At 39.6% G+C, this 15,563-nt stretch overlaps 1 protein-coding gene across 4 annotated transcripts in view; it reads right to left on the minus strand.

Moving 5' to 3' along the window:
- Nucleotides 1-15,563, minus strand: part of LOC137191770 (RNA-binding motif, single-stranded-interacting protein 3-like) — a 138,377-nt gene that overhangs the window by 82,611 nt on the left and 40,203 nt on the right. For all 4 annotated transcript variants that reach the window (XM_067602152.1, XM_067602151.1, XM_067602153.1 and 1 more), the window contains exon 3: nt 7,301-7,359. In XM_067602152.1, the coding sequence (XP_067458253.1) occupies nt 7,301-7,359 (59 nt within the window). The remainder of the gene's footprint in view (nt 1-7,300; nt 7,360-15,563) is intronic.

The raw sequence follows: 15,563 nt of genomic DNA on the forward strand, positions 1-15,563 counted from the left end.
GACTAGCCACCTGTAGCAGCATTATGGCTAACTGCAAAGGGACCTACATCCGGGGCAGCCTGTATGTTAGTTTGTTTTATCTGAGGTTGTGAATATCTAAGCATCTGTTCATGCTTGAGAAGTAACGTTAGTCACTCAGTTATGTGTTGAAATTGTTTTTTTAGAAAAAAAAACAAACCAAGTGCAATGACAGCTTATCCTGTGGAAATGAAAGAGGAAAAATGAAGAATGGAGGCAAAAGGCAATAGGTCCGTCAGGAAAGACAACATACAGTAATGGTTACCTCAGAGAAACTGCTGGTTTTCCTGCAGTCACTGCTCTCCTGATGAGTGAAGAGGAAAACTTTTTCTGCAGAGTGGGACCTGTTGCTGCCAGACTCGGAAAATCTGGAAGTGTTCAGTAATCCCAGCTGTGTAACTACTACAAATGGATTTACAACGTTTATCAACATTGTTGTCCTGGAGACTGTTTCACCTCCACAAAATCAACTAGATGAAAAGAGCGAGGCTGGCTAGACCAAACATTCAGCTCCACACGGTAAGAAAAATATGATTTCAACACGTAACTGTGTGACTAACGTCACTTCTCTAGCATGTACAGATGCTTAGATATCCACAGCCTCAGAAGTAAACAAACCGACGTGCAGGCTGCCCCGGATATAGATCCCGTTGCAGTTAGCCATAATGCTGTCAGAGGTGGCTAGTCCATGGGATAATTCGTCATTGAACTTCATTGTTTTTTTAGTTTCCTTACAGTCTAACCACGGTGAAAGTCAGCCTCAATACATGTAAACAAACCGGTGTGTGTAGATGAATATGCACAGGGAGGTTAGTTTAGCTGGCAACCTGCCCCGGATATAGATCCCTTTGCAGTTACCCATAATGCTGCTACAGGCGGCTAGTTCCTGTGTTTGACGTTATTTTTGTAACAAACGATGCCAATCAGTGGCAAGAACAAGCACTTTTAGTGGATGTACTTCGACAGTGCACAATTGCCCCGTCGGATTACATTACAGCCTGTTTCATGGCCGCCGGCTGAAGCACTCTCACTCAGTGCTGGACCAACTTCAAAAATGTTTGTCCTCATTAGTCACTTAGGCCTAAAATGATGGGATAGTAGGGTCCAACTTGAAAAATCTGTAAGTTTACCTTTAAGGGAGACATGTTTCAACTTTAACCTCTACATGAAGACCATAGAGTGTGTCCACTAATCTCAACCTTTTACAAAAAATAAGTTATAAGTTGGATGATGGACAAGTAAGTTGACAATCATTACCCTTAAATTAACATTTATAAAAACAGTTTTCTCTTAAGTTAATGACTTAGCTTTGAACTCCATGACATACATGTTCATTAACATCTTTATCATCCATTTATTAATATTAGTTAGAACCTTAATTAACATGTAAAACCTTAATACATGTTAACAAGAGACATTTGTTACATTTTTTTACTTAATGCTTATTATTGTATTAATTAATTTAATGCTTATCACTATCAACTAATGTTAATAGCATCTTTATAAACTATTAAATAATGGGTTACACCATCATAGAAATCAAAAACAGAACCCTATTGAACATATGGTACAACTTTGTCTATATTGCATTGGGGAAGTAATTGTTATTTACTGTATTAACTAATGTTAAAAGCATCTTTATAAACTATTAAATAGTGTATAAATTAATACCTTAGTTAACATGAACACCATTAGTAAATGACACATTAGTTAACTGTTAATTAATTGTTAGTTAATGCTTATTACTGCATTAACTAATGTTAATTTATGCACCCTTATTGTAAAGTGTTACCCATCAAATTGACTCATTTGGAGTAGTTCATTTGCTAAATGGTTTATTTAACCACTTCCATTTCCTCCTGTGCAATAAGTAGGCATGAAATTTATTATAGATTATTATATTTCTGTGTTATGAGGGTAGCAGGAGGTGAATTCTATGATACAGCAGGACTGCATAAAAAATGTAAATTCACGTAATACTTACATTATTTAGATCCATCCAGAATGTAAAAATAAAAGTTTTCTGTTTTATTTTTTTGACAGAAGAATATTTAAGAGGCTATACTTAAAAAATAAACTTCATATTCTGCTGTTTCTGTTTGTGTGTGAGAGGCAGAAAGTATTGTAACATAACACAGGAATATTCAAAGCCCTGGACATAGTAAGTATCAACATGATTCTGACATGACATGATGATTTTATCCAATTTTAATTTTTTTATTTCTCTAAACAAAGGGAAAAAGCTTTGTTTGTGAGTTTACCGTTACAAGTGCTAATGCATTATTGGTCCTGTCTGTTACCATCAGAGAAAACTGTGAAGAGATTCTGTTGAATTAAAACACAGTGCTCTGATGTAACAGGTTGATGTGTTTACCACTATCAAACTAGAGACTAGAGACTTTCATATGTAATGTAACCAGGGGCCACTTCTTAGAGCTGCTCTGTTTACAGTGATTTACCAATCAACTCTTATATCAAGGCTTATATCAAGTGTGTCCTGAGTGTTAGCATACCAGAAAATTGAGTCCATGTCTCAGGAGTCTTCTGCGTAATCTCTAAATAAAATATTGAGTCGTTGTAGATGTTGGCGTGTAATCTAGCTTTGCACTGCACATTTTGGTTAGTCCTTGCATCAGAAGACGTCTGACAGTCCGTGTGTATTATGTGGTTTACACCAATCGCCAGACACCATGCACTCTTCCAGAGGCATGAATGATAGAGATATTTTATCTCCAAGTGCTCATCTCATTGACTAGTCTGGTGTGATGGAACATCAGCCTTGAAAAGAACGGCCATTTGCTTTTACTCTATTCATCACTCAAGGAGACATCTGTGTTTTCTGAAAATGTATTTTCCCCTCTATCCAGGGAGGTCAGAGGTCAAGTATAAGTGACAGAACACATCCCAGGAGCTGTTAGGGATTCATTGTCTTGCTCAAGGACACTTCAGCTTGGTGGAAGCTCATCGAGTCTATGAAAAGATGCCTGCCTTCCAAGCTGATGGACAGTTTCCCAAATCACTACGCCACTCTTCTGCCAACATATTTTTTTTTTTTTTGTAAATTTTCAAATAGCCTATAAACTACCTACCTTCTTTAGTTCTGGTGAAAACTCTCATCTCATGTGGATAAAAATGATAGCTCTTCTGGGTACACTGATAAGGATATTTCCAGAGAACGGAAGAATGAAAATATCTCTGAATTATATAATCCTTCTCATTTGTGCCCTGTCCCTCCCATCTGTGGCCTTATGATGACACAGAGATGAAAATTCATCTTGCTCAGTCAGGCCTGACAGATATTACACTCGTGAATGAAAAAAAAAAAAAAAAAAAAAACAGCAGCACACACACATAAATACACACACATATGAACACATAGACACAGATGGAAGCAAAGATAAACACACACACACATCCCGAGCTCCCATCTAATCTCCTGAGCCCCCAGAGTTCCTGGCCTTGGGCCATTAGAATGGGCTAACAGAATACAAGGGGGGTGAGAAAGACAAAGCAAAGGAGGAATGGGGGGAGGCAGAGAGTTAGGGGGAGAGAGAGAGAGTGGCAGACAGAGAAACAGAGAGAGTAAGAGTGAGATGAGCAAAGGGATAGAGAAGGAGGTGGAGTACAGGCAGGAGACATGGAGACGGTGAGAGGGAGGGCGCTTGTCTTTGGGAAATGGAAATCCTTTACAATCTAAAGTGGTTTCCTCTCCCTTCCTTCCTCCATCCTGTGCTCTGTGCCCTCTCCCTCCCCCAGAGCTCCCACACTGCTAACTAGAAAACTGTCAGTGTATTTAACATTGTGCCCGCTACAAAGCAGAGGACTTTACAAAGAAAATCTTTATATTTTTATGGGTAACAAAGCAAACGTTTTACTTCCTTTGTTGACTGAATTGACAATTAGTTTAATAGTAATTCTCAGGATAATGCACTACACCTTAATATATTTTTCACACATTATTCCAAAGAGAAAGTCAACTTTTCAGAAACAGAGGTAAGTTCACTGAACGGGGCTCAAAAGGGTTTTAAGTGCTCTGGAATCAACACATTTCAGAACACGACAAAATCGTTTAGATGAAATAACAACAGGAAAATTGGGATCACAAGGTTTTCACATGACAACAGCAGTATGAAAACTGATCGAACATTATGCCTGCAAACTGCAAAGGAAGAAGATTTTATTTATTTACCTGTCTCTTTGTCTAGATCTCTTTCCTGTCTACAAAATCTTCCTGAAAAGAGGAGACTGTCTGCTAAATCATCAGTTTCAAAGGATCTCCTTCCTTTTCTGTCAGCCCCAGGTTATTTTTACCCCTTCCCTCCACCTCCCCATGCCTTCTCCCATCCATCCTTCCCTTTCCAAGAGAACTCTCTGTGCCAATTTGTACTCTCTTAGTCACGCTAAGCACCTATCTTGTCCCCACTGAATGCCTCTGCAATCAAACCAACACTTATCCCGTTGTAAGGCATTCTAATGGCCGACTGATAATGAAACTCCTTCATTGTAAGTTAACAACTGGCTAAGAGATGTATGAAGTCTACGTCACAAGCAGTGAATTTACTGATGAGGGCTGCAGCCTGTAATTATTGCCTATGTTGCTGAATTTGGTGGATTCTGTGCATTACAGTAAATAATAAGCATAAATTTATAGCTGGATGTACATCATGGGTTTGAATTTTGAAACAGTCTCTAATGGTTAATATTCATAAAGGCCTTGTCTGCAATATATCTAGAGCATAATGCCAGATAGAGTACTCCTACAGCACTATTCACTTGCAAACATGTACACATACACACCATGTTGTCGCTCACAAACATGCACACCTACTTTAAGTCTTCCTCCACTCAAAAATATGTTTTGCTTATTGTGACCTCAGTTAGATGTTTGACCTTCATTGTGCAGGATGATGAATGTGCAGAGTTTGACACTAGAAGACAGTTCTCACATCCATCTGCTGAGGAGGGAAAGTTTCTTTGTGCTGAGTTACAGGTGTGTACCTAAGAGCTTGATTTGTAACTTCACTAGTTTGCCAATTGTGGTCTAATATGCAACTTACACAAGTGTGACGTGGAAATTTGAAGCCACCAGTGCACATAAACTGAGAATTGACTTTTCAGTGAAGTAAGACACTTCTTGTGTCCAACAGTCAAACCTATCAAATTAAACATATTTGTACATTCATAGATTCTGGATTTTTCAATGAGGGCAAAGAAGAAGATCAAAGGACGAAGGACCATTGCAGACATAGAACAGATGGACAAAATTTACGCCATGCAGGCCCTCACAGCCACACAGATGCAGAGAGTATATTTTGGGCTTAAGGGTGGCATTATTTTAGATTTTTCTTATTGTCACCAAATCCCATGAAAAGACTAAAACCAACAATGCCTTTGTCTATCACTCAATACTTTCTGTAGCTCTCAGCCCAAACCCTCTTTTATTCCTACAGAAGATGTAAATCAGTCACAAATATAGTATAGTTTTATTTTTAAAAAAGGCTAGGTAATTGCCTCAAACTGCTGGGAACTGCAGTTTTTAGCAAATGACTAAAACAGGAATAAATAGTGCATTTGTCTGGGACTATTTTCAGTCATGGACTAATACACATTTGGCACTCAAGTGAGTATGGCAGCTGAATGTTGGATGTGGGATAGACTCAAAATAAACTAAACTGCCCATGTTCATTGTAACATAGGAACATGTCACCCAACAATGTGGCTCACTGAATTTCTTTTTGAATGGTTTATGGACAACAATGCTCGTTAGCACAGAAGAATCAGCCTTACTAGTCTTTGAATAAACAAACAATATTTGTTCATAGGATCGAGTCAGTGTAGGTTTTGGTCTTTTGATGGGATTTGTTGACAATAAGAAAAACAGAATATCACCAGCATAGCTTTTAAAGACATTTAATAGCAGGTTAAAGGTTTGCATTGGTAAAAATTGTAAGCATAGGGTGTAAATGGCCTTTTGAGATGCAATGTGATATCTTAGATAAAATAGATATGATTTCCCACTTTTAAATCACACTAAAGAAAAGTATGTAGCCATAATTGGCATACATGAACAATCCTGAACTGGAGCATTGAGGCACTACTGAAACAGATTTTTAAAACTCCATTTCAAGTAACACCAATGAAAAAATTTAATGAGTTGAGAAAATGGAAGAATAACTGATAATTATCACCGGGTTTATAGAATTTTCTGCCATCCCTTCGGCTATGCAGTAATGATGTCAAGACAGGCGTTTCAACATCCTTTCAAAGCTCAAAGCCATACTTGATTATGCGATGCCAAAGCAGGTACTGGAATGATGAAGTTATTAAAATGTATATAACTGGCCAATTAGAAAGATCCAAGATAATAAGTGAAGTAAAATATTATTCAGGGGAGTCTGAATGAAGTTTGGTTTTCCCATTACAATGTTAAAGCAGGCAGTAGTGCTGCTACTTAAAATATTTTATTCCAAGTAATCAAAGCAAATGAAGTCTTAGAATCCACATTTACATCTCTGCCATCAGTATCAATCAGACTGGGTTTTCCTACACTCTTACTATTGCAGCTGATATGTTGATTACATGGCATTCGTGCTGTTGTCCTAAACCATGTCAGTGTACCTCTGAGTACAGCCCTGGCAGATGAGCAGCAATCATGCTGAACACATGCTGTTGTGTGCCTCTTCAAAAGCAGACGACTACAATCATATTGATTAGTGCTTTGTTCAGACCACTCCAACAATCAAGCAGACCCTCATCAGAAGACACTTGAGTGAGCCTCATTCATCACAGAAACTATTTGAAACGCATTGTGGGCATTGTATGGTGTTCTCCGTTTTGATTTGGCCAGTGACAACAATGCCGACATCTTGCTTTCAAAAGCTGCTTTACATGAGTGCCATTAGGGTGCAATACTGAAATCATCATCATAGAGAAGTGAAACAAAATAAAGGCTCTCTGGCAGTGCATCATTTGGATAGATTAAAGTGTAAACTGTTGTGTTGTATACAGTGTAAAAACACACACCCACGCCACATAGCTTAACACACAACTCTATGGCAAACATATGGACTTTTTAAAAAATCCACTGTGGGTGGTTCAGGCGAGTTGAAGTCTTTTCTTAAAATATGACATCATATTGTCTGTTGACAGATATGTTCAGCTTGTTGTAAAAACCTTTGTGAAGTGATTAATTGGGGAAGGATTTATGAAAACAAAACCACTCCCCATGCCTTTGCTAGGCTTCAGGAATCACACTGGATGAAGTCAACCGATACTCACTCACCTTTGCATTGATTAGTATTCTTGTCCAGGATGGCCTTTGTTGACACAATCTTCCCATATCTGTAAAAGCAACAACATATTCCGATTAGCTATTGAATCAGTATTGTTATTATTAACAGCTGAAGCATAATTGGTTGTTCTTTAAGTATAATGCACATGAATTTTAGCCATGCTAGCAGCATGGTTCAAGGGGATAGCAAAGACGTTCTGTTGGTCTGCCGGTCGTCTAGTCCACCACTACAGACTGAAATATCACAGCTATTGGACGGACTGCCATGATTCATGGTCCCCAAACAACTATTGACTGAAAGACATGACTTTTCATCTAGCGCCGTCATGAGGTTCACATTTGTGGTTTTGAGTGAAATGTCTCGACAACTATTAGATTGCTATGAAACTTTGTATAGACATTAATGTATCCCTAAGGATGAATTGTAATGACTTTGGTGATCCCTTAACTTTTCTTCTAGAGGTTTACACACAAATACCTGAAAAACTAATGACATCCCCATCAGTCTTTAATGCTAATTAGTAGATACTAGCGTACTAACACTAGATTAAGATGGTGAACATGGTAAACAGTATACCTGCTAAACATCAGCATTATCATTGTGAGCATGCTGCCATGATAGCATTAGCATTTAGCTCAAAGCACAACTGTAGAGCTGAACAGTCTCTAAATTCAAGAAATGCTGCCTCCACAGAAAAAATATTTTTAGGTGCAACTGTTAAGATATTTTCGCACAGCTTGAGTCTAAGAAGATCAAATTAAATAAAAATGACACACAAGATCAAGCAAAGTCTGTGAAAGACTGCACCTTATCACAGTAGATTTTTCTATCTACACTTCTGTCTATCCATTCTGTGCTTATGTGTCTCAAATCCCACCTTCGGCCCTCAGATCACAGACAATTCTGTCTCTCATAAATGATAATAACATCTGTATGGCACCCAACCCTGCTAGCCTACGAGAGGGACAGAATACCACCATACCTCTTTCTATCATTTCTCTCCATCAACTTTTAATGTCTGTTGCTCGTTCAGCTACCTCACTTTCCTATGTTTGACACCTCTGCCTCTTTCTTTGTCTTCTTCCCTTATTTTCCCCTCCATCCCACTTCCATTCTCCAGCTCTCTGTTCTCAGAAAGAAGTTAATAATGTTTCTTATCAGCTCAGTCTTTCAGTGTTCCTGAAAAGAGAGGAGCGAGAAAGAGAGAGAGAAAACCGGGAAAGAGGCAGAGAAGGTATGAGGGAGGGGCACAGAAGAGACGAAAACAGCGACAGAGAGGAGGAGAGAGGGAGAAAGGGACTGATACAGAATGCTTGGATCGCTGAGATCACTTCCTGGCTCTGTGGATGAGACTTTTTAATTAATGTTTTACATTAAGCCACATTCACACCAAATCTGGCGATGCGGGAAAAACAGCAGTCTTCCCATTAATTTGAATGAGGGTAGTGCGTTTGGGCTGCAGGAGTGGGGACCGCATGGGGTTCAGCAAAAAACAAAAACACAGCCTGACGTCACGCTGCGGCGGCCAATCACATAAGCCGGCAATCAGACCAAAGATGCCCATGGGAAGAAGAACCTTGTTTACTTGTTAACTTTGTTGTCAGCTTCCCAACTCATTTTATAAAAGATGAGAGAAGAGGAAAGAGAGAGAGCAAGCGAGCTGAGAGCACGAGAGGGAGAAAGAGAGAGAGAGAGAGAGAGCAACGGTGGATGAGCGAGCTAGAGAGTGAAAGTAGAGAGGGAGCGGCGGTAACGAGAACAAATTATTTTCTGATTGTTTTGCGGCGGTTACATTCTAAAGCACAAATAAAAAACACCTCCACAAAACCTTGTGGGAAGGTGTCACATTGCCGGATGTGGTGTGAATTACACTGCTGCACAATGACTGACTGGCTGGCTGAGTAACTATCAAACAGACTGACAGACTGACAAACTGGCTGTCTGGCTAGCTGACTGGCTGATGGCTCCAGGTGAGGGAATGGAAGTATATTCCCACTCCTCTTTTAGAGAAAAGGAAGAGAGCCAGACAACAAGGAGGGAGGCAGAAACGATAGCGAAACCAGGGGAAGATACACTGCGGGAGGTTACGAGCGGAGAGGGCAAAAAAAGCAGAAGGGGGAGACCGACTCAGAGGAATGAGAAATAGATGAGGAAAGGGAGAGCAGTCAGTCAAAAGATAAAAAGAGACACTGAAGGCAAGGAGGAAGCGAGGTAGTCAGGGAGCGATGGAGAGATAGTAAGAGGTGTTTAATAAAGAAGAGATCATTTAGTTGTCACCATCAGGAGAGTCTCTGTCAGCCATCTGCTTCTGTCAGTGAGAAGAAAAGAACAGAGACTAGCTCGCCTGACAGCCTCACATCAAACTCTATTGGGACAGGAGACTTAAGAAATAAAGACAGAAAAAAAGGTTTTAAAAGGCTGCTATCACACGCAACACGACAGCTGAGCAGCTTATGATCTTGAAATTGGTAGAGAGAAAATCACAGCTTTTTTGTGCAAGTCAGAAATCAAACAATCCAACAATGCTCAATTTTCACGCATTTTCCTGTGACTTAAGATATTTTTAGGGTTTTTACAAATCCACTGACTCTGAAAGGCTGAAATCAAATCTGATGTTTGTCCGGGTGTTTTTGACGAAGTCATGGCTGGTGGTAAACAAGGTCTTTGGCCTGCGGTTTGGGGAGCAATCCAATGGCTGCAGACGTGGAAAAAAACAAGGCAGGACTAATCGCCCACACATATACGCAGAGACAAACACAAATACAGACACGCTCTCAAGGCAACATCACAGATCAAAAACACCAAAGCAGTAATCACACACATTACACATACCATCTGGCAATACCCGGCACTTTGTGGACTTCTGCCTCTGTGTGATTCAAACTTAGTGTGTGTGTGTATTAACACCTACAATACCATACAAGCATTTGTGTGGGTGTGATTTCTTGCGTGAGTGTGTGTATGTATTTGTAGGGTGATTATGAATGCATGACAAAGATCTCATGCACCATCATTGTTTTGGCAGGTTGTTTTTCCTGGCAGAAAAGTGAAACATTTCCAGGCTGAGTGTATGTGCATGTATGTGTGTGTGTGTGTGTGTGTGTGTGTGTGTGTAAAAGAAACAGCGCAAGCATAAAAGAGAGAAAGACATACCTGGCTTGACACAATACAGTTGTCTATTTTCACAAAGTGGAAAACAAATGCAACGTATAATAAATCTGCGGCTGTGTGTGTGTTATCGTCAGATCAATGTGCGTGACGTACAAGTGTAAATCCACCTGTTCCCGCTCTCCAAACAAAACATTCAAACTAAAAAAGAAAAGAAAAGGAGTGGAGAGGAGAAGTGAGGAGAGGTGAGGTGAGTAGAACAAAGGAGAGGGGAGGGGAGGGGAGGAGAGAGGAGAGCTGAACAACACTGCACCATCCAAAATTATGTCTCACACTGGACTTGATTCAATGGTAAAATTGCATTTGATCCCGGCAGCAACAATAATCTGCTATTGTGGGGAAGAAAGTATTGATAATAGATCGAATGAAGTGAGGAAGTAGAAGAACGGGTGGAATAAGAGGACAAGAAAGTGCAGAATGTCCTGGTCTGTGTTCAAGTCCCAGCTGGAACCCTTTCATTGATTCCAGTAGAAGCCTGGAGCTAGTTGAAATAACATCGACCTGCACTTGACCCAATGGCAGTGACACATGAGACAATCATAAAACTATTCAAATACTTAAAACATACCAACAAAGGACGAGAAGGAGCCAGATGTTCAGGGTTAGCCATTACTTTCCATTGTGGCAAAGAAACAGTGAGTGAAAAGGCTCTGAAAGGAATCTGAGCATGTATTTTGTTTCATCATAACTAAAGAGTCCATGATGAGAGTGAAGTGTGAAGCAACAGTGCAGCAATTTTCCAACAAGTATGACAAGTATGAAGTGATCCAAACCACAGCTACATCTGTAACTTAACATTTTTTCAGAGCTCCTTGACATATACGAGGGAAATTTCCAAAGACAGTACAGTGTTTTGTCTTATTGTAGATTAAGTTGTGACATTTGAGTGAAATTTTCTTCCCAAGTTGATTCCCAATTTATTTCTTCCTGGTCCACCATACTAACATGTCAATGGAAAGACATGCCTTGACATGAATACGCCCGGGGCAGCATGTATTAACACAAAGTAAATGTTTTCACCAAAGCGAAATATTAATTTATGAAGTGTGTCTGAAACAAACACACAGGCACACTCCTACAACGTCTGTATAGTTGGTACATTGGCTCAGGGGTCAAATTTGGCAAAAGTTCACTTTGCTTTCTGTCTGAACTCACATCTTCTATAGAGGATTTGATTAAATACTGTAAATGCTGTATATTTGTAATTACTGAGAGTGGGGCAACAACTAATTATTATCTTCATTTTCAATTTCTAATCTAATCTATTTAATAATTAAGTTTGTATTAAACGGTCCACTCTATCAAAAGTCAAACAATACTCATCACAAGTTCCCAAAGCCCAAGATAACATCTTCCGATTGTTTATGTGCAACCAACAGTCCAAAACCTAAGCTACGTATTCTTTAATTTGATGCATGATTGAATTTTCACTTGATAAATGACTTAAAAATGATAAATGCATACATGTAAATGTAACTGATTACTTAATCAATTAACAGTTTATTTATAATCTCCCTGCCGACTAATCAAAGACATGTTTCAGCACTAACTGCGAAAACAATAAAAAGTTGGCTTTACTTTATTGGGGCTGTGTGCAAAATGTAATTTTTATAACCTAAATCCCACAGATTTTGTCCCATTATTTTTATTTTGTCCCATTATCTTTACCCTTCTCCTGCAAAGGTACTCACCTTACTACTTTTTGTCAAAACGGTGTCTTTGTATTGTAAGTTATAAGGTACTCACCAGGACTGGCTGGCTAACCTAAGATTCTCTATTTTCTTTGGCTTCAGAGAAATGCTACAAAGCCCCACAACACAGTACTTAGCCAGAGACGAATGCCTTTTCACAGCATCAGTTGAGGTTTGGTTGGTGGGGGGTGTGCCTGACAGACTGACTTTTGCTGTGACAATCCTTTCAGGACAAGCTATGTTTCTTCTTCAACACATGGAAACTCCTTAGAATCCATGTCAAAGCCATGTTTTGATTTCTTTTTCCACCAAGAAAGGCGATACACAAAGAACAGTAAGGCCACTGAAATTGACAGTGTTTATACCAGACTGTCGAGATTTAGGAAGGAACGTCAATACGAAACTGAGCACACCCAATTTTGGCAGGCTTGGCAAAATCTGTGTGCAGTCTGACTGTGTGTGTTTGTGTGAAGTGTTAATGACATTCCTCAGGGCCCTCACAGCATCAGATCTGTGTTTTCTTTCCCTTGTGGAACACCGTCAGCCTATGGATGCTCACTGTTTGATGTCTACTGAACCACAGTTCCCACCCACACCCACACAAACACACAAACACACAGACATCATCTCTACATCTCGCCATGATGTCTGTCAGTGTATATATACATTATGTATATGTGGACTGTCTGTGTGCTGTGTGTCTGTGTCTGTGCGTATGTGTGTGTGTGTGTGTGTGTGTGTGTGTGTATAGACGCACACACAGGTTGGTCTCTGTGTGTGGTGTCTCCTAATTGGGCATCCGATACAGCTGTCTTGTCTCTTGCATTTCCCTCATTTTTCCCTCTCTCTGCCAGTTAGACTCAAACAGACAAACACAGAGGGAGGACTGAGACAGCGCAGTGCTTCAAAAGTCTCTGAATCCATTCCCCATATGTAGTTTAACGTCTTCAGGCGCTATAAAGAAATGAAATCTTGGAGTATTTCCATGATGAAAAGGCAATGTGCTGTGAATTGAGAAGATGGCTCGATGTCACTGAAACATTAACTTGATCTGCCAAAAGGGCTTTCCATGAAGTTAAAATCAGTAGCTACAAGGCACTCTGGCTAGATGGTGCATTCAGGAGGTGGTATTATAACAGTAAAGAAGGTAAACACCTGTATAAACACAAATTTGTGGTCATTATAAAGCAACAATTGCAAGTACAAACAAAAGCTAGAAGAAGAATTAGCTGATGTTTTCCTTTTCTTTTCTTATCCTTATTTTCCGTTTATTCGATAATACTATGGGGTACAGTGTGAACCTTTGCTATAAAGATTTATGTCAGACCAAATATTTGAGTCTACTCTGTTTTTCAAATACAGTGCTGGGTAAATTGAGTTTAGATGAGTTTAATCTCCACTACATCCCTGGCTGCAAATCTTCAGCGAAGATAAGCCCAATACTTTCTCAATTCAGGATCTGAAATATAGGAAATATAATTATTGTGAAATTCGATGTGAGAAGAGTGTGTGTTAGCAACAGAAGACTGTTGCTGTATAACAATGAACCCTGTTGACAATGATGTAGTATGTTATTGCTAAAGCTCAATTCGATAATTGGTCTGACACTTTCCAGTTAATCTGAAACATCAAGACCAGTAGTGAAGATAAATAATGATGATCAAATAATAATGTAAAATTTGATTTTATTTAATAAAATGATATAATACTAACATAATGCTCTTAAGCATAAAAATATCTGACTATGGCTTGGAATAATAAGACCTACAGTTTTAATACAGCACAGTACCAAACTACACTGTTTACAGTAATTGTGTCATTGTTTGCTATCCTGTCAAAAAATAGATTTGTTTTGATTCATTGTCCATTCTAGCATTTTTTGATAATTTTCAAATCACAAGATGTGTGTCATTCCATAGAGGAAAATGGCTTTTATTTAATAAAAAAGTATTAAGAAATATTTCTTAAAATAATTCTTGCTCATAAAATAGTAAGATGATTAAAGATGGAATCTGTCATGGAAGTATTGAGTAATACTTTTCAGGACAAAAACATATTTCTGGGGTTTAGGTTTCATACCGATCGGGTGCCTCCTCAAGCATATTCATATGAAGCTTTTCAAATTTCCATGAGCCATCCTGCAGGTTCTAGAGATTTCAGCTGTTCAGCTGCTGATGATTAACGAGAGATTGTGAACTCATTCAATGTTTTATATTCTTCTATATTTCTCCATTGAGTGGCTACAAAGCTTGTCTGTCCTCATTCAACCCTTCCATAATGAAACAGTGACCACCTATAGATAGATAGATAGATAGATAGATAGATAGATAGATAGATAGATAGATAGATAGATAGATAGATAGATAGGAGAACTGAATCAGTGGCAAGCGTGAGAAAGACACAGAAAGACAACAAGTGTGAGTGAAACTGAGCGAGTGAGAGAGAAATTGCCCTTGTGCTCCGCTTTAGATTCCGCTCACGTTCCGCTCTGTCCCCAGACGTTAAAAGTGTGTCCATAGTTTGGGCGACCGGGGGAGTGATTGGAAATGTCAGCTGACAACAGCACTTTTCACTGACACTCTGAGAACTGGCACAGAGACAGAGGAAGAATGAGGGAGGGGGGAGGGAAAGAGGGAGGGGGACAGAGAGAGGGATGGAAGGAGGAAATGAGTATGATGACAGAATGGGAAGGGAGAGGATGGTACTGGTAGGCGGGCTGGCACACAAAGAAGCCACGCTTGGTAACAATAAGGATGAGGATGACATTGAGTTGAAAGAGTGTGTGTGTGTATATGTGTGTGCGTCAGCGGCAAAGGACTGTCCTTTCGTTATTCATTTAAACTGTCTGCATGAATGAAATGCCTGTTCGCGTATGTGCGCGTATGTGTGTGAGTGTGCATGCGGCGGTGCTCGTTTTAATGTGTCATCTGCATTTATGCGCGTTTTTTCGCTGTGAGTGTGTTTGCAGCAGAGCACACGCGTGCACGCATGTCATGTCAGTGAGTGACAGGAAACTGCCACTCAGTCTATTTCCAAAAGCCGCAGAGAGTTGAAAACCCAAGGCTAAGACTGCTGCCCAACTGCACACACAGTCCCCCCCCCTTCCCCAACACTGACCTTTCCTAAATGTTACTGGCCACTTGGCACACTGACTGGGCCTCTAATGAAACTTCTATTGGCCCCCATTTTTCACCCTGTTTCTCCAGAACGCCTCCAGGGCTAAAGCTGAAATACAACAGGCTTGAACTGCAGAAGGGCAAAGTATGGTGTGTGCATGTGTGTGTGTGTGTTATAGTCTCCACAATTTATTTCTATCTGCCTTTTTCTTTATCCCAAAATCAATTAGAAATGTTGGTGAGATCATTTAAAGCTCTTACCTACAGAATATTAAGCT

The sequence above is a fragment of the Thunnus thynnus genome, chromosome 10 (genome assembly GCF_963924715.1).
Source record: "Thunnus thynnus chromosome 10, fThuThy2.1, whole genome shotgun sequence".
Taxonomy (NCBI): Eukaryota; Metazoa; Chordata; class Actinopteri; order Scombriformes; family Scombridae; genus Thunnus; species Thunnus thynnus.